This window comes from Hemicordylus capensis, chromosome 1 (assembly GCF_027244095.1).
Source record: "Hemicordylus capensis ecotype Gifberg chromosome 1, rHemCap1.1.pri, whole genome shotgun sequence".
Taxonomy (NCBI): domain Eukaryota; kingdom Metazoa; phylum Chordata; class Lepidosauria; order Squamata; family Cordylidae; genus Hemicordylus; species Hemicordylus capensis.
The window spans coordinates 54,413,556-54,436,419 of NC_069657.1; the positions used below are offsets into that span (position 1 = coordinate 54,413,556).

Consider the following 22,864-nt stretch of genomic DNA (forward strand, 5'->3'; position numbering starts at 1 on the left):
TGCCCCCAGGCCCTGGAATGCTCTCCCAGTGAATGTCCGCTCTTTGACATCTTTGGCTGCTTTTAAAAAACAAAGATATTTTTATTTGTTCAGGTTTTTACCCCTTAGGGGCTGCTGGGTCTCTCAGCTTTTTTACTTCTATTTGTATTTCCCGTGGTGGGGGGTTGTTGTTGTTGTTGTTTTTATGGTTTTTATTGTTTAATTGATTTTAAGGTTTTAAATATGACTTATGGAGTTTCACTGTATTTTAACATTTGTAAACCACCTTGGGATGTCTTATAAAATGTGGTTTACAAATTGAATGAATGATAGTGTGTGAGAGAGAGGGAGGGAAGGAGAAGATGATGTCTGAGCTGCTCTTGATCTGTGTCTCAGTGCCATTGTTAGGCATAGAATCTCAAGAATAGTTATGTCACTATGCTTGAAATTCAGTTCCAAATAGTGTGCGCTGTCTCTGAGTTATCTCCTGGTTATTATAACCCATTTGAAGAACAGAGATCCTCCAGGGACTACCACAAGTATTCCCTCGCCCTTGGCTGAGATCAGTGCTCAGTCAAAATAGATAAATAGTATAATGGCATGCCCTTTCATCATCCAGGGGAATTTTGGACTATAATTTTTGTGGTTGATTGTCACAGGCACTGGTTCATTCTCAGCAACCATACAGTGTTCACATGGTTAGTGGTGCGCGCGCACACACACACCCCCCGCAAAGCACTTGATTTACATGGCCAGTGATAAGTGCCACATCATTTCAGCTATGTCTGACTTTGATGATAGAGAAAAGTCACACTTCTGACATAATGGCAACAGTGATGACTGTAGTCATGAGATACACTTACACAGAACCATTTATCTCAAACCAAAAACCTGTAGGGTTTAAGAATATTCAGCCATAATTCCTTCTCTGAGTTCTACAAGGATTGCACCTTGGGTGGAAATTCAGCTTTGGAATACATTTTAAACACTATCTGTGGAGCATGTTCAGTAGTGCAGTGATACAGTGGGCCAGTGTGTCCTATTCCACATTCAACAATTCACAAGGCAATCAGGGTTGCAGAAACCTGGAGAGCTCCAAGTAAGCATCTTGCTTTGACAAGAATGAGGTCTTAAATGCCTCCAAGCTCAGATGGCCACTCCTAGGCTCTACATCCATGCGTGGAGAGCAGAGAGATTTAAAGGGGCAATCCTTTCACCTGGAATCTAGTACTCCCCCTCTACTTGATCAAATCCCTTCCGTCCTGTTGCTGTCACTGGTGTGCAGGCTTGGGAGCACATGAGGCCCTTAGCTAGGAAGAGGCTGGTTCATTGGTGGGCTCAGGCTGAAGATCAGTGAGTGCTGGTTCTGAGCTTTCTGGCTCCAGGGTCTCCTGGCTGGTGGGCTCAGGTTCCAACCCGGTGGCAGGGCTCAGGACTGGGTCCAGGGTTGATTCTTCTAGCCTGATTTCTGCTCCCTCCTCAGGATCACACTGTGTGCTACTGATCAGGGCAAGGGTCATTGATTTTAACAGGTAATGTATGGTTAACACTCTCCAGCAAATCAACATCATCAATAATAATTAATAATAATAGGCTTTACATAAACTTAATAGACACTTAAGAAACCTAGAGATATTCCATTAGTGTGGTGATTTGGGTGGAAAAATTTCTGCCATTGCATTTTTCTACTGAGAAAAAATCATTTCTAAACATGCATTGTTTCAAAAACCTAATTTAAAATTTGAGTTGTAACTGATTTATTCAGGAGGCTATCCCTAGGAGATTTGTGCGTGTGTGTGTGAGAGAGAGAGAGAGAGAGATTTCAGTGAAATGCACAGCTTTGGACATTAGTATGTAAACCATTTGCAGCACCTCCTTTCTCCCCCTTAAAATTTAAACAATGTAAGGTAGATGTGTTTTGTTGAGTTGTCATGTCTTAAAATATTTTCAGCTATTTTAATAAAAATTATTTTCAAATAAAGCTTTGAATTTGCATTATATTCAGGTTCAAAGTTTTACTTGAAAATAACTCAAACACACTTTGTGCACTTTACTGAATTTTTATCCTAAACCAGTATTTTAGTTCAAGCACTCTTGGCTAAACTCTGGAGATATACAGTAACATATACAATTAATGTGGCATGACACTTTAGTATTGCTTATGAAATATGTCAAATAGTAATGGGATGGCATCCACATCTTCAATATAGCAATGTGCTGTTGGCAGAAGCTTCTTCATTCACAGGAGGATCCCCTGCATGAGTAACGGATCTCCTTCTGTTTAGCTCTCCACTGACACACCAGTGCTCTAAAGATCTAGATGCCACCCGTGCATCTAAGAACCTAAGAACAGCCCTGCTGGATCAGGCCCAAGGCCCATCTCATCCAGCATCCTGGTTCACACAGTGGCCCACCAGATGCCTCTGGAAGCCTACAGGCAGGAGTTGAGGGCATGCCCTCTCTCCTGCTGTTATTCCCCTGCAACTGGTATTCAGAGGCATCCTGCCTTTGAGGCTGGAGGTGGCCTATAGCCCTCAGACAAGTAGCCGTTGATAGACCTCTCCTCCATGGAATTATCCAAACCTCTCTTAAAGCCTTCCAGGTTGTTGGCTTTCACCACATCTTGTGGCAGAGAATTCCACAAGTTGATTATGCGTTGTGTGAAAAAGTAGCTCCATTTGCTGGCCCTAAATTTTCTGGCAATCAATTTCATGAGATGACCCCTGGTTCTAATGTTGTGAGAGGGAGAAGTATTTCTCTCTATCCGCTTTCTCCACACCATGCATGAATTTATAGACCTCTACCACGTCTCCCTGCAGTCATCTTTTTTTCTAAACTAAATAGCCCCAGGTGTTGTAGCCTTGCCTCATAAGAAAGGTGCTCTAGGCCCCAATCATCTTGGTTGCCCCCTTCTGCACCTTTTCCAGTTCTACAATGTCCTTTTTTAGACGTGGTGACCAGAATTGTACACAGTACTCAAGGTGTGGCCGCACCATAGTTTTGTATAAGGGCATTATAATATGAGCAGTTTTATTTTCAGTCCCCTCCCTAATGATCTCTAGCATGGAATTGGCCTCTTTCACAGCTGCCACACATGGAGTCGACACTTTCAACGAGCTGTCCACCACGACCCCAAGATCCCTCTCCTGGTCAGTCACTGACAGCTCAGATCCCATCAACATATACTTGAAGTTGGGTTTTTTCATCCCAGTGTGCATCACTTTACACTTGCCAACATTGAAGCACATTTGCCATTTTGTCGCCCACTCCCCCAGTCTGGAGAGATCCTTTTGGAGCTCCTTACAATCCGCTGTGGATTTCACTACCCAAAAGAGTTTGGTATCATTTGCAAATTTGGCCACCTCGCTGCTTACACCTGCTTCTAGATCATTTATGAATAAATTAAAAAGCACCGGTCCTAGTACAGATCCCTGGGGAAACCCACTTCTTACTTCCATTTTGAAAACTCTCCATTTATACCAGGCGTGCACAACTCAAACGACCTGGTGGGCCAAAACTGACTCTGACATGGCTCATGAGGGCCAAGGTCAATCTTTAGGGTGCTGATTATTAAAATAACACTTAATATCAATCAATTAATTCTGTTGTAAACCGCCCAGAGACGTACGTGTTGTGCAGTATAAAAATGTAGTAATAATAATAATAATATCAAATTAAAGTGAAATTAATTAAAATGAATTTAATCAAAATTTAACTTTTGAAGCTCTGGAAGGCCAAGATTAATTTAAATTAAAATAAAGTAAATTGAATTTAAAATTCTAATACAAAATAGATAGATAAACCTTATTACGATCGTAGATCAGACAGTACAAAAAAAAATTACGTAAAACTAGAGTGTATAATACAAACAATGTAGCAAAACCTAGCCACATTGAAAGTGATCTCTTTACAAAAGGTAGATAACAAAAACTCTAAATAAAATTCATTAGAGTGACCTGGAAACTTCCCCAAAAGAGGAGAAATTAGTTTTGAACTAGCATCGCTATAAAATTTACAATATAAAATAACATGAGGGGTAGTTTCTACGGCACCCATTCCACAGGGGCAAATCCTTAAATTAAACGGAATCCCTTTATATCTACCATCCCTAACAGCCGTCGGAAGGGTGTTTAGGCAGGCAAGAGTAAATGGACGCCTAAATTTAGAATTAAATTTGTATTGTACCAAAGAGAATCACAGGGCTCTGTGGTTGTCAGGAGTCTACAACAACTCGACGGCACACTTTACCTTTATTTCAGTCTAGGCCTCCATACAACCCAACCTTCTTAATGCCCCCACCAAGAATTAAGCCATCAGTTTCTCTAATAAAATAAATACAATACAATGTGTACAAAATACATAACAATAAAATGCATTGTTCTTCCTTTCCACCTCTGCCAAAATGGGGCAGGCTTGGCTTGAGAGAGAGAGAGAAGGTTTAAAAAGAAACTGGAAAGAGCCACCCCACCGCGCTGTACCTTACGCTGCTTGCCTTTCCTTGCTGCGAACCTCCATGGGTCTTGTGTTTTTTTAAATTATTATTTCAATTCCAGCTGCCTTGTGGCCAAGGAGATGGCTGTGGGTGTGTTCTTCTACCCCCTACCCCCCACCCACACCGGCAGCAGATGTCATAGCGACACTGGGATCTGCTGTTTGGCTCGGTGTGTCTTCCCAACTGCGAGGTGTGCCTGCACAGTTAAGTCTCTTAACTGTGCAGGCGCACCTAACAGTTGAAAAGAGACATTGGGCCAAACAGCAGGTCCCAGCGTCACTCTGATAACTGCTGCCTGGGGGGGGGGGGGTAAAAGGACTACTGGCCTTAACTACTCTCTTAACTGTGAGGCGCGCCTCACAGTTAGGAAGAGATGCCGGGCCAAACAGCAGGTCCCAGCGTGTCTCTGATATCTGCCACCGCCACCAGGGTGGGGTTAGGGGGTAGAAGGACACACATGCACCCCCGCAGCCATCTCCTTGGCCGCGTGGCAGCTGGAATTGGAATAATTTTTAAAAAAACCATGGAGGTTCGCAGCAGGGGGAGGAAGGGGAAATGGCCCCATGGGCCAAGAAAAAAGGCCTCGTGGGCCACATGTAGCCCATGGGCCATATGTTGTACAGGCCTGATTTATACCTACCCTCTGTTTCCTGTCCTTCAACCAGTTAGCAATCCACACATGTACTTGTCCCCTTATCCCATGACAGTTTTTTTCAAGAGTCTTTGATGAGGAACTTTGTCAAAAGCTTTTTGGGAGTCCAGGTATACTATGTCAACTGGATCACCTTTATCCACACACTTGTTGACACTCTCAAAGAACTCCAAAAGGTTTGTAAGGCAAGATTTACATTTTCAGAAGCCATGCTGGTTCTCTCCCAGCAGGGCCTGTTCTTCTATGTGCTCTACAATGTTATCCTTGAGGATGCTTTCCATCCATTTGCCTAGAATGGATGTTAAGCTAACCAGCCTGTGATTTCCTGGATCCCTTCTTGAAAATCGGTGTTACATTTGCTACTTTCCAGTCCTCTGGTACAGAACCTGATTGCAGGTATAAGCTATATATTTTAGCAAGGAGGTCAGCAATTTCACATTTGAGTTCTTTGAGGACTCTTGGGTGAATGCCGTCTGGCCCTGGCGATTTGCTTGTTTTCATTTTTTCCAGACAGTTTAGAACATCATCTCTTGTCACTTCTATCTGACTCAGTTCTTTAGCCTCTATTCCCAGAAGGCCTGGTTCAAGATCAGATATATGCTCACTATCCTCTGCTGTGAAGACGGAGGCAAAGAACTCATTTAGCTTCTCTGCAATCTCCATATCCTCCTTAATAATCCCTTTCACTCCCTCATTGTCTAATAGTCCAACCACCTCCCTGGCAGGTTTCCTGCATCTGGTGTATTTAAAGAATTTTTTGTTAATCTCCTTGATGCTTTTAGCTAAATGTTCCTCAAACTCTCTTTTCGCCTCCTTTATTGTTGCCTTGCATTTCTTTTGCCAGAGTTTGTGTTCCTTTCTGTTCTCTTCATTTGGACAGGCCTTCCAATTTCAGAAGGAAGTCTTCTTCCCTTTTATGGCTTCCTTGACTTTACCTGTTAGCCATCCTGATACTCCATCCTGGAACTGAATATTGTGTTGGTAAATCTGCCTTCTGTGCTGTTAAAATATAGTTGCAACATTAGTATCACACCTGTTTTGTGATATGTGGCTCTTTGATTTGAATGTCTTATTCTCCGGGGTGGCCCTTCCGTGAGGCGAGGTGGTTGCTTTAGGCAACAGGTTATTGGCTTGCCAATGAGGTGGCAAGCTGCCCTCCTCCCCTCCTACTGTTTAAAGGGTGGGAGAAGGGGAGGATGGTGTACAAAAGCAGGGCAGCATTTGGCACCCTGCCTCAGGTGCAGAGAGGTCTCAATCCACCACTGCTTCTCCTACTCATTTGTTTGGTACAGCAGGTCTAGAATTTGAAGACACTTTTTTCTATTTAAATTGTGTTTAACTCCTTTGCTCTTGTTCTTTTTGAAAATGTGTATAATCTCTAGGAAAAGCAATCTCTTTCACTATTATTCCTAGGTGTACTATGGTTTTACGCAAGTCATACCATCTCTCATCAGAATTCCTTAGATTTGGATGTTTTCTTCTGTGTGTTGTTGTGGCATGTTTGTATTGTTTATATGTATAACCTTAGCTACTGTCCTTTGTTTTACAGTTAAATCTCATATGCAACAAGGATTGATCTCTGTGGCAGCTCGTACTGTGATAACTCACCTGGTAAACCATTTAGGCCATTATCCAATGAGTGGGGGACCTGCTATGCTAACAAGTCAAGTATGTGAAAACAATGACAATCCATACAGCGAGAGTCCTGAGCTTTCTCCTGAGCTTTTTGAGAACCCCAACCTCCAGTTCTTTGTGTTAAACAATACAACTTTAGTTTCATGTATACAAATCCGAGCAGAAGAAAACATGCCTGGAGGAGGGCTGTCTGCTGGACTCGCATCAGCTAATTCAAATGTTAGAATTATAGTGCGTGATCTATCTGGCAAATATTCATGGGATTCTGCCATTTTGTACGGGCCTCCACCTCTCTGTGGCTTATCTGAGCCAACTTCTTTTGTCCTCTCATTACCCCATCAAGAGAAACCACAAGATGCCTCAGAATCAACTGCATATGTAGAGGACATATGTGTAAAGGATGGAATTGTACTTCAGGTAAAAAGGAGATGTAGAGAGACTGTGCCAACATGGGATACAATTAGGGATGAAGAAGATGCCCTTGATGAGCTCTTGCAGTATATAGGCATCACTAGTCCTGAGTGCTTACAAAGGACAGGTGTATCACTCAACGTTCCTGCTCCTCAGCCTATCTGTGTCTCAGAAAAGCAGGAGAACGATGTAATCAATGCAATTCTTAAACAACATACGGAAGAAAAAGAGTTTGTTGAAAAGCACTTCAGTGACTTAAATATGAAAGCTATGGAACAGGATGAGCCAACCCCACAAAAGCCCTATTCGGCATTTTACTATTGTAGATTACTTCTAAGTATTCTGGGAATGAATTCTTGGGATAAAAGGTAAACAGATAAACATTACTTTCCTATTAATTGCAAGCTACTGTTTTTATCATTCAGGATGGAGCCTTTATTATTCAGGATGGAACTAGATGTTAAAGCATTTGCATGGCTGCCACCAAAAACAGAAGCCCTCAATCTCTTCATCCTCTCTGTCCCCATAATGTCAACATGTTTTGTCTTATGAGACTTAATTCAGAGAGAGACAAGGGGGAGATGTGAGGCTGCTGGTTTTGGCTGCAGCCACACATCTCTCCATAATATCTTCTTCTCAATGTATTGTAATTTAACACCTATTAACATTATTAAATTCTCAGATATAACACTAAATTAGATTAGACCTTTTGATCAGTTTCTAGCAGAATTTTTTTAATTGTGGTGTACATGCCACAAAAAGTGAGAGATGGCTTTTCTGACACTTTAATCCACCCTAATAGTGAGCATTTTGTCTTTTCTGATCCCCTTGTCAGATCCTGGCTAGGGTTTCGATAGAAAGGGTGTTTGTTTCCTCTAAATTCTTAGCATGAACACCTGTATGGAGGATTTCCCTAGCTGACCCCTATCCTGAAATACCAACAGCTTTAACTGTTTGTTTCTTATGGATGCTCTTTTCTGATGTGCATAAGCACCCTTGGAACAGTGAAAGCAGACTGTTTGCTGAGTATTACCATGAATACATGAGGAGTGTATTACCTTGAATAAGCAACCTGAAAACCGACTTAATTAACCAGTCTCTCATCAACATCTTTTCTCGAGGAAACATCAGTATAAAAATGCCCAGAGATCTCTATTCCTAAAATGCATTGGGTATTTACAGGTGAAACTCGGAAAATTAGAATATCGTGCAAAAGTCCATTAATTTCAGTAATGCAAATTAAAAGGTGAAACTGATATATGAGACAGACGCATTACATGCAAAGTGAGATAAGTCAAGCCTTAATTTGTTATAATTGTGATGATCATGGCGTACAGCTCATGAAAACCCCAAATCCACAATCTCAGAAAATTAGAATATTACATGGAACCAAGAAGATAAGGATTGACGAATAGAACAATATCGGACCTCTGAAAAGTATAAGCATGCATATGTATTCAGTACTTGGTTTGGGCCCCTTTTGCAGCAATTACTGCCTCAATGCGGCGTGGCATGGATGCTATCAGCCTGTGGCACTGATGAGGTATTATGGAAGACCAGGATGCTTCATTAGCGGCCTTCAGCTCTTCTGCATTGTTTGGTCTCATGTCTCTCATCCTCTCTTGGCAATGCCCCATAAATTCTCTATGGGGTCAGGTCAGGCGAGTTTGCTGGCCAATCAAGCACAGTACACTGTATACTTTTCAGAGGTCCGATATTGTTCTTTTCTTCAATCCTTTTCTTCTTGGTTCCATGTAATATTCTAATTTTCAGAGATTGTGGATTTGGGGTTTTCACGAGCTGTACGCCATGATCATCACAATTATAACAAATTATGGCTTGACTTATCTCGCTTTGCATGTAATGCGTCTGTCTCATATATCAGTTTCACCTTTTAATTTGCATTACTGAAATTAATGGACTTTTGCATGATATTCTAATTTTCCGAGTTTCACCTGTATATATAGAAATATAGTTTCAGTTTTTGTAAGAAGTGGTCTCTTTTTACTGGAATTTTATTATTGTCAAAGCAGCCTATTCTCCTGAATAGGTGCTGTTCTTAGAAGTCCTCCCTAACCTGTTTTATGAGCAGTGACAGAAGTATAAATAATAAGTGGAAGACAGCTCTTTCGTTAGTAACACAATTAAACTTTTAAAATTCTATAACTAATCTGGGGTAACTCCTAGGCTTTGTTTTGTTATCTTGCAGCCAGCAGTTCATTTTTTTTTCTTTTTTGCATTTGCTCTTTTGGCTAGCATGGAAGTACCTTTTTATTACTAAGCAGTTGTTGCCTGGCCTACTAAAGAGCTAGTTTTATGTGCTCCAAAGGGAGTCCTGTTCAGCCCACCAGTTTAAATGGGAGGAAGTGGAATGAAGTGAGGATTATGTTCAAGGCACTAACAAGGATGCAGAAGACCACCTGGGATTAAAAAAACTATATGTATATATTATTTTAAAAAGATCTATTCATCTTTGATATAAAAACGGTATTACAAAAGGCAAGAAAACCATAGGAGATTGTATGAATGGAACTGAAAATGTGTTGTTGTGCTGTCCTATATCTGTCATTGCACAGGTGATGAAAACATTTGTTAAATTTCCTTATTTAGGCGAAGCTTTCATCTCCTGAAAAAAAATGAAAAGCTACTTCGAGAACTTAGAAATTTGGACTCAAGACAATGGCAAGTTATCTGTTATAAGCAATCCTTTAAATGGATGTTTTATTTTTGAAAATGCATTTGTATCTAATAATTTATTCTTGACCACATGTCTTTCAAGCAAAGGTGTTCATGATCAAGGTGCAAATTCTGCTACTTTCTGCTGAAATTGATGGAATTTACCCCTAAGTAATTGTCTTTAGGTCTGACGGTGCAAATGCCTGTTGCTCTAGCTAATTTTTATTCAAGTTTATTGGTTGTCTAAGCTATAAGGCTGTAAAAATAATTAATTGTAATTAATTTATCAGCTGTATATCAAAGTACAGGTGGCCCTCATTATCCACAGTTTTAGCACTTGTGGTTTCGTATATCTGTGGTTGGGCTCATATACTTGACCTCGTTATCTGTGGTACGCAGCTTCGCATATCTGGTTTTCGGCAGTGCAGTTCTGCCCTTACATGGCTGTGCTCATTGGTTGTGAGAGGAGTTTGGAGGAGGAGAGTGGAATGATTTGGTCTGCATGTTTAGAACTTTTTATGCTTCCAAAAGCCATTTGGGGTAGCATTTGGTATCCTTAGGGAGCCTTCAGGAGCCATTGCTCTTGAGCTTTGGGTGACTTTTTGTAGCCATTTCTGTGGAACCTTTTGGAAGCTTTTTTTAGCCTTTCCTGTGGAGCTTCTTGGAGCCATTTTCTGGAGCCTCTTGCAACATTGTGCTGCCCTCATAAGATGCTAATTATCACTCATAAATTTAATTTTAATTTTGATTAAAATTTATTTTTAATTAAAATTACAAATAAAAAATTAGTTTTGATCATTATGGTACTGTATTTAATGTAAATTACAATGGAAAATTCAATTTAAATTAAAAATTGATTTTAATTGCACATTGAAAATTGATTCTCCTCTCACTCTCTGATTCTCACACACTCTTCTGTGTATGTGTACTTGAATTTAATTTAATTTTGTCCTGCCTCTTTGGCCAACCCATCAACCAATAAGGCCAAGGGGCTTGTGCTGCTAAGTGCTGGACTTCAACGGTGGGAGGAGAAACCGTCATGATTACACATTGCTGGAGGAGCTGGAGAGTGGGATAGCTGAGGTGGCCAGGGTACAGTGCTATGCTCCATTCTTATTTCTGCTTTTACCCTGTCTTTTTGGTCATTTTCCGGTCATTTTCCTGGGCTCCGGAACCTAACCCCCCAATTCCTATTGGTTTCATTATCTGCAGTTGTAGGCCAGAACAGAACCCCTGTGAATAACGAGAGCCACCTGTAAATGTTTAAGCCATTTGTGTTTTTAAAGGAATAATGATCACTGTGGTTGAGATTTTCCAAGAGGGGGAGGGACTTCCCACAAGACTGAAAAATCAGCTAAAAGATGCTTTCCACAGAAGAGGTTTTTCAGATCAAGGTGGAGCATGTTTCATTATAGGTTAAGAGCCTGCTTTTGTTAAACAATTTACCAATGGATGTGCAAGTAGCATTTGAGAATGTTACATGCAGTCATTCAATAAATAGTTATCAAGGAGAGATGGCCTTTTTTTCCTTTGTGGAATTGTTATTGAAGTCTGTGCATTCATATCTGTCAACTAAAGTCATATATGAGTAAAATTTAGAAATAAGAGTTGCCTCTCTCAGCATGTTTTCTTATACTTTTGTTAGTGGAAATATTGATGATATTCACAAATGGGTTTTTTAAATTAAAAACTTCTAGTGGGCAAAAAATAAATACTGTTAGTCAACTTTTTGACAGATTAAATGGATAGGCAGTTATGGAAAGCAATCATTTTAAGTGTACTTTCAGAAAAAAAAAAAAAAACCCAGGGAGATGGGGACAAGGAAGTGAATGTGTAAAAACACTAGAAAAGGGAGACCTTTTGAAATGTATTTGCATGACTTTTTTCAAAGCTATAGCCCCTTTTCTATTTGTATATCTCATTCTTTAGTGACTTCAGAGTACGTTCTTATGTAATTGCCGTCCTGTGTCTTACAGCCGAGAGACGCACAAAATTGCAGTATTTTATGTTGCTGAGGGACAAGAGGATAAACACTCCATCCTTACTAATACTGGAGGAAGCCAAGCCTATGAGGATTTTGTAGCAGGCCTTGGTTGGGAGGTATCTTTTTAGATTGTACTTATTTATGAATTTGAGTTCACTATATATTCCCAATAATAGCAATTATTGAAGAATTCATACCAGAACTTGATGCAAGGGAAACCTCGTGTCCTGTAGGCTAGATCTTTTCAAATTTTTCTCTGCCTTGGATTCCAGGGGTTCTAGTTACCTGCCTGAATGAAGTCGGCTTCCTCCACCCCACCAGCAAAGTAAAAAAGAGGAATACATTACTCTTCTCTGGAATAGTTTGTATTCCTGGATCACTTCTCTGTTAAAGATCCTGATTCTGTTTGGATGGCAGGAGGAGACTTCAATCAGGGATGGTGTGGGAGTTTGTTTCACAATCATTTTTACACTCTCTGATAAATATGCTGTAATTTCAAGTTAACCTGTCTGTGCTATCTGTGTGTCAGATCTTGTGCTGTGGTGGGAGGACAGTCTCTGTTCAGTTTCAGGCCCCACTTGTTCAGAAGCTAGGACCAAAAATCATATGACTATATGGGAAGAACTGCTCCATGTGGCTGGACAAATCCTGCAGCTTCTCTTTCTCACCTAATCCCTAGTTAGGGAAAGAAGAAAATACTACTGTCTTCCAGCTGTGATCCTGACATTTGCTCTGGGGAACCTGGAAAACAGTAGTGTGCAGCAACATTCTGAGGTAACACTAAAGATCCAGTAGAGGAATAGCCAGACAGACAAGTGTTTCCAAGATTCAGGTGAGAGCTGCTATCAGAATACCTGTTCTGTTAACCATGGTCATTCACAGATCCAAGTCTGAGTGCTGGAAGTGACTGCCATCTCTTAGGGATTCAGGCTATCAAACCAGCTTTACATACAGAAAGCACATCCAATGCCTTCATTTCACAATGTACAGACTAGCATTTGATCTTTGGACTTCAAGAAAACTCTCAAGACCTTTCCTCTCAGAAACTCTGATATCCACACAGAAACCAGTTCACAGACTGAGGGAGACATGGCCTTGGTGGCTTCCATGGAACTGTATCTGAATATTGCATTCCAACCATTGAGCTTGAATTTTCTGCAGCTCACCAATGTGAACCAAATATTCAATACAGGGCTCTTTTCTTGCCATCATCAAAGACACTGAAGATTTGTTGCCTGAGGTTACCAAGCTGAAAGAATCTTAGCTAGGTTTTGGATAGGGTCCAGTTTAAGGCAAATAATGACCCACTATAGTATTGCAGTCCAGGAGCCAAAATAACAATGAGTGAGATTGAGGCAATGGATATCAGATTGTTATGAATTATTAACTAGTGGGGTCCAATCCTTGTTTTGGGGCTGTTCTAAGTTATAGTTCTCAGTTCCAAACAGATTAGGACCAGCAATTACACACACACACACACACCCATGTAGAGTGCAACATATTCTTTCCCTGAGAGTTCAAAATTCACTTGCAGTTGCTGGTCCCCTTCCCCCATGAGCCTACAAGTCCCCTTAAGTTGTGACTGTTGCAGTGCAAAGTCTGCTTCTGTTGGAGGGAGTTCTTTTTATCCTCCTGCCCTCCTCCTCCTTCATAGGCCCTTGTGGAGTGCTGGAGGCTGTCTTCCCCCTCTTCTTTCTCTTCCACTTTTCCTACCCCTGATACCTAGAACACTAATATGGTAGTATTCCAGGATCCTGGAAAACAGCATTTCCGGGGGGCCTTGGCACCCAGAACACTACCACAGCAGCTCCATGGATTGAGGGGACGAAGGGGAGAAGTTTTTCTCTGGCTTAGATTAAAATCTGAGCTGGAGAAAAACTCAGTGTAATCCTTACCTTTGTATTGAAGGCAAACTAATAGCATTGAAACTAAACCAAAGCATACCAAAGCAATTATTCTCCTACAGTGGAGAAACGGTATCCTTGTACAAGTAGTACTTCTTACTTGATCCAAAAAACAGGCCATGCAAATTCAAAAACTATCCAGTATCCTGTAGAAGGTAGTTATTCCTAGTTCCAGTCATATGTTTTCCTCACAGGACTGAATTTTTTGGTGTGTTCTTCCTTTCCCCCCTGAATTAATCAGTCAAGGTGAAAAGGGAGTTGGACTTGGGTGGGCAATCATTCAGCTGCACGTCAGAGGCAGCAATGGAGCTCAGTGGGGAAGACTTAGCGGACTTATTGCCAGTTCTTTTTCTGAAAGAGCTTCTTTGAAGTCAATTCAGGATCACTGCAAAGCACACACGAACATATACCACAAAGTATCTTGATCCAAGAGGGCAAAACTCTACCAACCTGGCAGGGCTGCTCCTCTAAGAGCCATGGGGCAGGGAGCAAACTGAAATCTACCTGGCTGGTAAGACTGTTTCCATCTGTCTCTATTATCTGCGCAAAAGACCTGCTTAAAATAGCACCCCCAGAAAATATGAAGCTTGACAAGACGTTGATAAGCTCACAGAGATGCAATCTTTCATAGCTGGTGCCAGATTCAGCTTGCTGCCAGTCTCAGCTAGGGTTATGATATAAGATGTGGTAATGAGAAGTTTATGGTTGAAGAACTGAAACATGAGCAATAAGTTCAGAGTCAACATAGCTTCCACGCTCTTCATAGACCATATGCTCTTTGAGATAGGTGGAGGGGGAGATTTATTCATTCATTCTAAGCCCAGCAATTATTCAATTTAAGTCCTCCTTAAATTCGACTCCTGTAATCCTGGTCCCTTCTGGAACAGGCTTGGACACCAGGCCACTTATACCCAGTCTGCCCTTCAGCTTCCCACCAATGCTGGGGTCCAGAGGGCCAACAGTGGGCAGCAGTGACTACTGAGATTGTCAGGTGGGAAGAAGGCTTTGCCCAGACTTGGGCAAAGTCCTCCACAAATCAGTCAATTATCCGGACCATGCGAGAAGGGTACACTCTAGATCTAGTAAAACTCCCTGATGATCACTTCATGATTTCTCCAACATCAAAAAACCAGGATAAACATCTGATGATGACCCAGGCAGTACATCATCTTATAAAATGCATTATAGTTCAAGCTATAGAGCCAGTCCCCTGGTACGAGTGATGTGGAGAGCTTACTCCATTTGCATTATAATACCAAAGAAAAACAGAGTGGAAAATTATTCTGGATTTGAAGTGTCTGAATATCTTCTTCAAAAGATACAAGATGCAAATGGAACCATTGTGAATAGTCTCTAGCAAAGGGTTTTTCTAGATGATGTATAGATTGGACAGAGGCATATCTCCACATGCCAACCATTCAGCATTCCCTAAATTTTACCAGTGCAAAGGTCTCCCTTTTGGACTCTGTTCTGCATCCAAGATGTTTATTAAGTTGATGGCACTTGTGGCACATCTGAGCACACAGGGATTGCATTTAACCCTGTTGAAATAGCCTCTTAAATTCATTCAGATTTTCTGCTGCAGGGTCAGAAGGATGTTGATAATCAACTCTTCAGTTGATTATTTACAATTTGGACTGTGTTTCATGGGTCAGGCAATATTCTCAACAACAACAAATATTTATATACCGCTTTTCAACAAAAGTTTCCAAAGCAGTTTACACAGAGAAATAATAAATAAATAAGATGGATCCCTGTCCCCAAAGGGCTCACAATCTAAAAAGAAACATAGGATAGACACCAGCAACAGTCACTGAAGGTGTTGTGCTGGGGGTAGATAGGGCCAGTTACTCTCCCCCTGCTAAATAAAGAGAATCACCATGTTAAAAAGGTGCCTCTTCGTCAAGTTAGTAGCCACTTCAGTGGATCCTGCTGCTGTTGAAATCCAAGATAGTGTCCCGATTGTAGTCCAGCATCTTCAGAAAGGCCGAAGTTGTGTGGCCCTGGACTAGAACAAGGTTTGCAATCCAGCATGCTAAAGCACCAAGCAGCAGCACTTCTGGTTTTCAAAATGGATTCCAGGATCTCCTTGTCTTCACATCCTTATCTGAAGTGGCTTTCATAGTGGCCATCCTACAGTATGCAGCCATACAGGAGCTCAGCCATACAAGATCTTGCAGTTTTAATAAAATCATCTTTTAAACCCCTTAGGAGTGACTCATTGAAAAGCCTTTCCTGGTAGATTCTGTTCTTGTGATCAACCCATAGTAGAGTTGGGGGTCTTATTATTCCATAAGAAATTGTGCATATCTCTTTCTGACAGAGCAGTGGTTAGAACTTATCCTCTTTTTACTCAGGGTCAACACTGTCTTCCATCATTCCCAAGAGCTGATCCTCCTGTTGTTCTGCCATAATCCTGGACATAAGTGGGGGTTGGGAAAGGATGACACACTCTGGATGACCAGAGGATCCTCACTGTGCATCTCAGCATATCAAGAGTTTTCACTTGTCTGATTTTATGTTTATATCTTTATTCAGCAACAGTACAGAGAAATATAACAAAGGCAACTCTCTAGGTGGATTATAGCCTGCATTTTCTTGGTGTTTGTATTGCTGGCACTCAAAGTTCCTAGAAGTATTACTGTGCATTCCACCCGTAGCGCTACAACTTGAACATTAATGCTCTTAGCAGTAATTAATTAATGCATTCAGCATTAATGCTCTCTTGTCCAATATTTGTAGGGTGGTGACCTGGTCATCCATATCACCTTTCATCTGCCACTATAGCTTGGACACTTTCACCTCCACTGAAGCCACTTTTGGGAGGCAAGTGCTTCAACAAATGGTGGAAGCATTAGTCTGTTATCTCCCCACTCCAACCCTTGGTTGGTTACTTCTGTTAGTCAACCCATTCAAGGATGCCATCCTCCACTGTAGTTGGAAATAATGTTGGGTTTGCTAGATCTTTCTCTACAGTGGATGGAGGGTATTCTGCTCACTTACTGGTTTGTTTTTCCCCCCTTCTTACCACTGTGGACTTTAGGAAGTGGTCTGTTGGAAAAATAAGTGAATCTGGGGGTTTCTACTCCTCTATTTTCTCCTTTTTCTCTGTTGCCTTATAGGGTCCTTTAAAGGTCTCTTTTTCATAGAAGTTAATTGTTGGATTGTTTTGAAGACCTGTGTTCTATTTCAGCTACATTAGTCCAAAAGTGGGTTTCCCAGTATCTCCTATGAGATACTGGCCCTATTTATGGAGCAAGTGGGAGGTACAACCTGTCTAATGGTTCCTCTCTTTTTCCCTGTAAAGAAAGAAGTGATTGTGACAATGTTCAGTGTTCAAAGTCCAATGTTCTTTTCCCAAGCAGCACTAATATGCACTCTTTACAAGAGTCGGCCATATGGCAGATCTGCAAATAATGGTGTACTAGTCAGAGTAAAGACATTTACCTGTCGAGTTCTTGAATAACTACATGTGGCCAATCTCATATACCAAGGATTTTGCTTTACTATATCTCTTCTGTTAACCTGTTAAAAGAACAGAGCTTGTTTTTCAGTTGGTATGAATTCTCAGCATGGCCTGTTATGCACAGTGGCTGATCCCACCAACTGTCATCTTTGGTCTTGCCTTCTGGTCAAATGGGAGAAGTTAACCTATCAGCCTGTCGTCCTATCATTTGTCATAATAAGCGTTTGCAATAAGCCCCGTTTTCTTTATGTATCTTCTAATAGTTTAAATAATAAATATTGGAATAATTCACATTTAAAACATTATTGGATCATACAAATAATTACAACAGAGTGCTTACAAACAGCTGTTATTTCTATGCTACAACTTTTTTCACTTAGAATCTCACTCCTCCAGGCTCTGTCTTCTATTTAAAATGAAGTGACAGGCAAGGGCGGATTAATTGCCACCAGTAGGCAAAAGAGATTTGCTGCCCAAGCTTGTGGGGGGTCAGGGGCAAGTTAAATCTTTTTTAAAAAAACCTTTTTCAACTGCCACTATGCGGTGGGGATGGTAGCGGAGACAGGGAATGGCCGGCAGGGTGTGGTCACTCGCAGAGGTGAGGGGAAACTGAGGTGGATTCAGCGGTAAGAGCTCCTTCCCTGAGCCCGCCTGCCGCCCAAATGACAGGTCAGGCCATTTCAGGCCTCTGCACACACTCTTGCTGCCACATCCCCCTCCCCTCCACTTCATTTCACCTCGACGAGTGCCTGCACCCCACCAGCCACCCGCTTTCTCCACTACTATCCCTGCCGCACAGCGCTGATTGAAAAAAGTCTGTAAAAAAGATCTAACTTGCCCCTGACCCCCCCCCCCCAATTTGCCACCACTCATAATTTGCCACTGTAGGCACAGGACAATCTTGCCTATGCGTTAATCCTCCCCTGGTGGCAAGTATTATGTGATGCTCCCATGCTATATAACGTTATTTAGCTTTCTGGTTAGTTATATTAATTAGGATTCTTCAGTACTTTACCTCAGCAAAGTGTTAACAGCACTTGAGTACTTTTTGTGGTTTTGCTATAACCTAATGGTTTTTTCTCAACACAGACACTACTTTTTATTTTAACATTGACTTCTATGTCTTAGGTGAATCTCACAAACCATTGTGGTTTCATGGGAGGGCTGCAAAAAAACAAAAGCACTGGATTGACTACTCCATATTTTGCTACCTCTACTGTGGAAGTAATGTTTCATGTATCAACCAGAATGCCTTCTGATTCAGATGACTCTTTAACAAAAAAGGTAGGTACTTTGAAATAACCTTGTCTTTTAGGTAGTTAAAAAATCCAGGGAGTAAAGATAAAATAATTACTACTACTTTGCTATGAATTCCTTTAAGGGTTAACATTTCAGGCTGATTATGCCATCAACATAATTCTCTGCCTGAGAGAGAAGCTTTCATCATATTGAGCATGATGAAAACTTGGTGCTTCTAAATAAGAGAAGGAAGTATGGTAGTCTGACTAAAAGGAAGCTTCTTATCTATCTCTCTATCTATCAAATTTGTATACCGCTCCAAACTTTTGTCTCTGGGTAGTTCACAACAACATAGAACAAGTTAAATCATAGGAAATAAAAACCTTAAAACACAGTCAAATGAAAAAGCTTGGGTGAAGAAATAAGTCTTTAGGTACTTTTTAAAGTTGTCAGAAGTGGAGAGGCTCTTATTTCAGCAGGGAACATATTCTAGAGCCTCGGGGCAGCAACAAAGAAGGCCCGTCCCTGTGTGGCCACCAGATGAGCCAGTGGCAACTACAGACGAACCTCTCCAGATGATCTCAATAGGCGAAGGGGCTCATGGTGAAGAAGACATTAAATATCCAGGGCCTAAGCTGTTTAGGGATTTATAGGATATAACCACCACCCTGTATTTTGCCCGGAAACCCATTGGCAGCCAGGGTAGTTATTTTAGTATAGGAGTAATATGATCTTTCTGAGATGACCCAGAGACCAACTTGGCTGCCACATTGTATACCAGCTGCAGTTCCCAGTCTACATACAAAGGCAACCCTACATAGAGTGCATATGAGGTCGTTTATCTCAAGAAATAGATGCAGCTGTTGTATCAGCCAAAGCTGATAGAAGGCACCTCTGGCCACTGCCTCAACTCACTGTTTCTCATTGTAGCTATGAGAAAGAAGTTCTGTTACAAAGGTTTTAATTTTGTCAAACCTCTTGTTCATAATAAATATATGAGAGGGCCTTGTACTACATTTTGTGATTACACTGAATAGATCTGCTTGACTATCCGGTCACTTTCGCTCTGTCCCATGAATATATGCATATACACACACACACAAATGCATCCCTCTCTCTACACATGAATTTCTAATTAATATACATCCTCACACCTAGAACTTTGCACTCAGCAGTGTAAACCCTGCCCCTCAATTTTTAGCAAGGAAGAGAGGGGTGTAAGAATATATTTTTTCTGACCTTTTTACTATCAGAAAGGCTCTTACAGAGAGACAAGTTCAACCATCTTCTCTCCAGGGCCCGTCCAAGAACCTCACTAAACCAATCTGTAGCAGTGTCATGCTTTACAAAGAACAAACATACAAAGAACAAGTTCTTAATTGACCCAAGCATATGACATGCACTTACTCTGAATTTCTTATTCTTGCAGAATAATTGCAATCCCTGATCTCTGCCATAGATGGGCCTCAATCAAGTAGATACACAATGAGCCAATCAGTGTAACATGTGCAGCTCCAGACATCCAAATGCATCATAGTGCTGTTTCCAAATTGCCCCTGTTCACTTCCAAGATCTCATAAATCTGGGAAACTGTCATTTATTGCAGACTGACTTTCCGAAGAGTAAACAGAGGGATAATCTTCACACTTAAGTCATGCCTAAAATGTAACATGAAACATTTAAAATACCTTTGTATTTAACAATTACATATAATCCAGCTATCATATGTGATGTGGGTACTAGGGGTTTTGGGGTTTGTTTGTTTTTTGATAACCACCTTAAGAATAAACTGCTTGCACTGCTGGTTTTTTCTTTTTCTTTTTAAAATTTAATAAATTCCACATTAGTGATAATAAGTTGAGGCTGGGACATTTGCCCTATTATGAATGAACAATTGGCTATCATTAAAATGTCCCCCTTCTATTCTGTACATATGTCTTCAGATGTGCTAATCCATTCAACAGACACATTAATGAGCGCTGGTTGAAGTGTAATATTGGAGGAAGTGAGGCCGGTTGACCTCAGCATGGAGTTTAATACTTGTAATTGAATTAGATCGCCGACAGTTAGTACAGAGAAATAGCTATGCCTCTGGCAAGCTTCAATTATTGATGACTTTGTTCTATGTTCAACCTGTAGATGAGTCTCTATGTCATTATTTTACAGACTTTGTGCTCCAAAATTTCCTGTTGGCATCTTGACGAAAACTTCTATAAAATTGCTAAGTCTTTTTAACTGTTTCAAGATGACTCTCAAACCTAGGCATTATTTCATAAAATATAGGCAGTGGTTGTGATCAAAAGACTAAGGATGCAGCGCAAGGTTGTGTGCATTCTGTTCCACAAGTGGTTGCTTTGTGTGTGAGCACCTTATGTGTAAGCTAGCATAAATGGTACCAGAGTTCTGGATTTGGTCTGTCTTTTTGCCCATGTGATGGACTTTTGTGTAGGCTCTTTTGTACATATTACAGCTAACCCACTTCAGATGTAACACTAAACTATGGTTTAGTACTATATGTGAGAGCCTAAGGAACCCACGGGCTTGTACATTCTTCTTTCTCTCATACAAGAGGAGAAGAGTGAAAACTTTCACTTTAAGAACAAACCACAGTTCTGCATTACGCACAAACTCACACAAATTCTGCATTATACACAAACCACAGTTCTGCACTACAGCTTAACAAATAAGAGTTAGAACAAGCCAGGATATCAAATCATGAAGAAACCGTCTGACTCTACTTGGTTAAAGAATTGTAATTTCCTGAGTTGAGTTCATATGTACCACAGGACTGAGGTTTGTTTTTAAAAGGAAACAAAAATGTTCACTGTCTTCCTCTTACACATTAGTTGGCAAGCCTGAATTGAAAAAAGTAGTACAATTAACAGGGTAGGTGTGCTTATATCTCATTGAAATAAATACAATGTTAGCACAGGGTGTTAAGGCATTAAGTTCAATTGATTTCAGTAGAGCATTGATTTTAGTGCCTCACTGGATGAATCTTGTTGGTTTTCTACCACCTAAAATCAGTCCTACACATTTTTAACAAGAGCATAAATTTAGTGTCATTTGTGGCTTCCAGATACATCCTGGCCATCGAGGCTTGGAATCCAGTTTCTGTTTAAAATAACAATAGGAACTTAAGGACTTGCAGTTTTGAGTAAGGCTGTAGATTGTCTTTTCATCTTCCATTCCCTTCATTCTTCTTGCTCAAAGTGTTCAACACCCAATGGTTGCTTGCAATCAGATTTAACAAAGCACGGTTTGCTATTACAAGAATGAGCCACTGCAACCCCCTTCTCCTATCCTTCACTTCTTCCCCCTCCTGAAGATTAGAAGCTTCTAGTCTCCTGCAAGCCAAAGTTTACGATTGTGTCCAAAAGTGGCGTGCTGAGATTTGTGCAAATGGTAGTTTGTTCTCAGACCTTGTCACCTAATTGATGTCTGCATGCAGCCAGGTAGATTTGACAGCCAGTACTGATTTTATGGCCAATGAAGTATTCAGAGCTTATAATGGTAGAATGTTCAAACAACTCATCCTCATATTAACTATAGTATACTGGCAATACCATGCCAGTATAATTTGGTGAAAATAGTCTACACATTCATCAGTAAGTTAATATATGACTCTGGGAGTGATCCTGGGAGAAGCCAGAAGAATATGTGTTTGTTTTGTTTGTAATCTAGTCATGTCAGTGACTTCTTTTCCATATCCTGCCACTTTCACTCTATATCCCATATACAGAGGTCAGGGCTACCAAAACAGACTTCATTTCTAAAATTGAAGCCACTGCCTTGTTCCTTGCTCACACAATTAAAGACAAGAAGAAAACAAGAAGTTTGTGAGGTTGTACTCTCCAAACTACGTTACTGAGATTCCTTTCTCAGTTATGGTGGGATACAAACTGCTAGGGGGCTAGGAAGGTGAAAGAGTAATAAAGCTCCTTTGGGGTTAGCCAAAGGAATTCAAAGCAGCTCCATATTCAGGGATTAATGTGAGCCAGGATTTTGTCCTGGAATCCATTTTGAAAAGCAGGGAACTGCTGTGGAGCAAATGAAGCAATAATACAAGAAATTGCTCATGAGCATGTGCAGAACCTACTGAATATCCACATGCAACCCATATGCATCCAGATCAAATGATGTTGTTTAGGGTAGTGAAATACAAAGCAGACTGTAGGAGCTCCAAAAGGATCTCTCCAAACTGGGTGAATGAGCAACAAAATGGCAAATATGGTTCAGTGTAAGCAAGTGTAAAGTGATGCATATTGGATCCAATTAAAAACTCAATTTACATATACACTGATGGGGTCTGAGGTGTCAATGACTGACCAGGAGAAAGATCTTGGGGTCATGGTGGACAGCTTGTTAAAAGTGTTGACTCAGTGATGGCATCTGTGAAAAATTCCATGCTAGGAATCATTAGGAG

At 40.8% G+C, this 22,864-nt stretch overlaps 1 protein-coding gene across 13 annotated transcripts in view; it reads left to right on the forward strand.

The window, feature by feature from the left end:
• The window catches only part of RALGAPA1 (Ral GTPase activating protein catalytic subunit alpha 1), a 287,874-nt gene that overhangs the window by 208,179 nt on the left and 56,831 nt on the right, over positions 1-22,864 (forward strand). For 11 of the 13 annotated variants that reach the window (XM_053285328.1, XM_053285342.1, XM_053285334.1 and 8 more), the window contains 4 exons: positions 6,673-7,537; positions 9,780-9,851; positions 11,822-11,945; positions 18,328-18,483. In XM_053285328.1, the coding sequence (XP_053141303.1) occupies positions 6,673-7,537; positions 9,780-9,851; positions 11,822-11,945; positions 18,328-18,483 (1,217 nt within the window). Of the gene's footprint in view, positions 1-6,672; positions 7,538-9,779; positions 9,852-11,774; positions 11,946-18,327; positions 18,484-19,867; positions 20,242-22,864 lie in introns of those variants that run through there. The other 2 variants (XM_053285366.1, XM_053285373.1) reach the window with 2 other exon arrangements.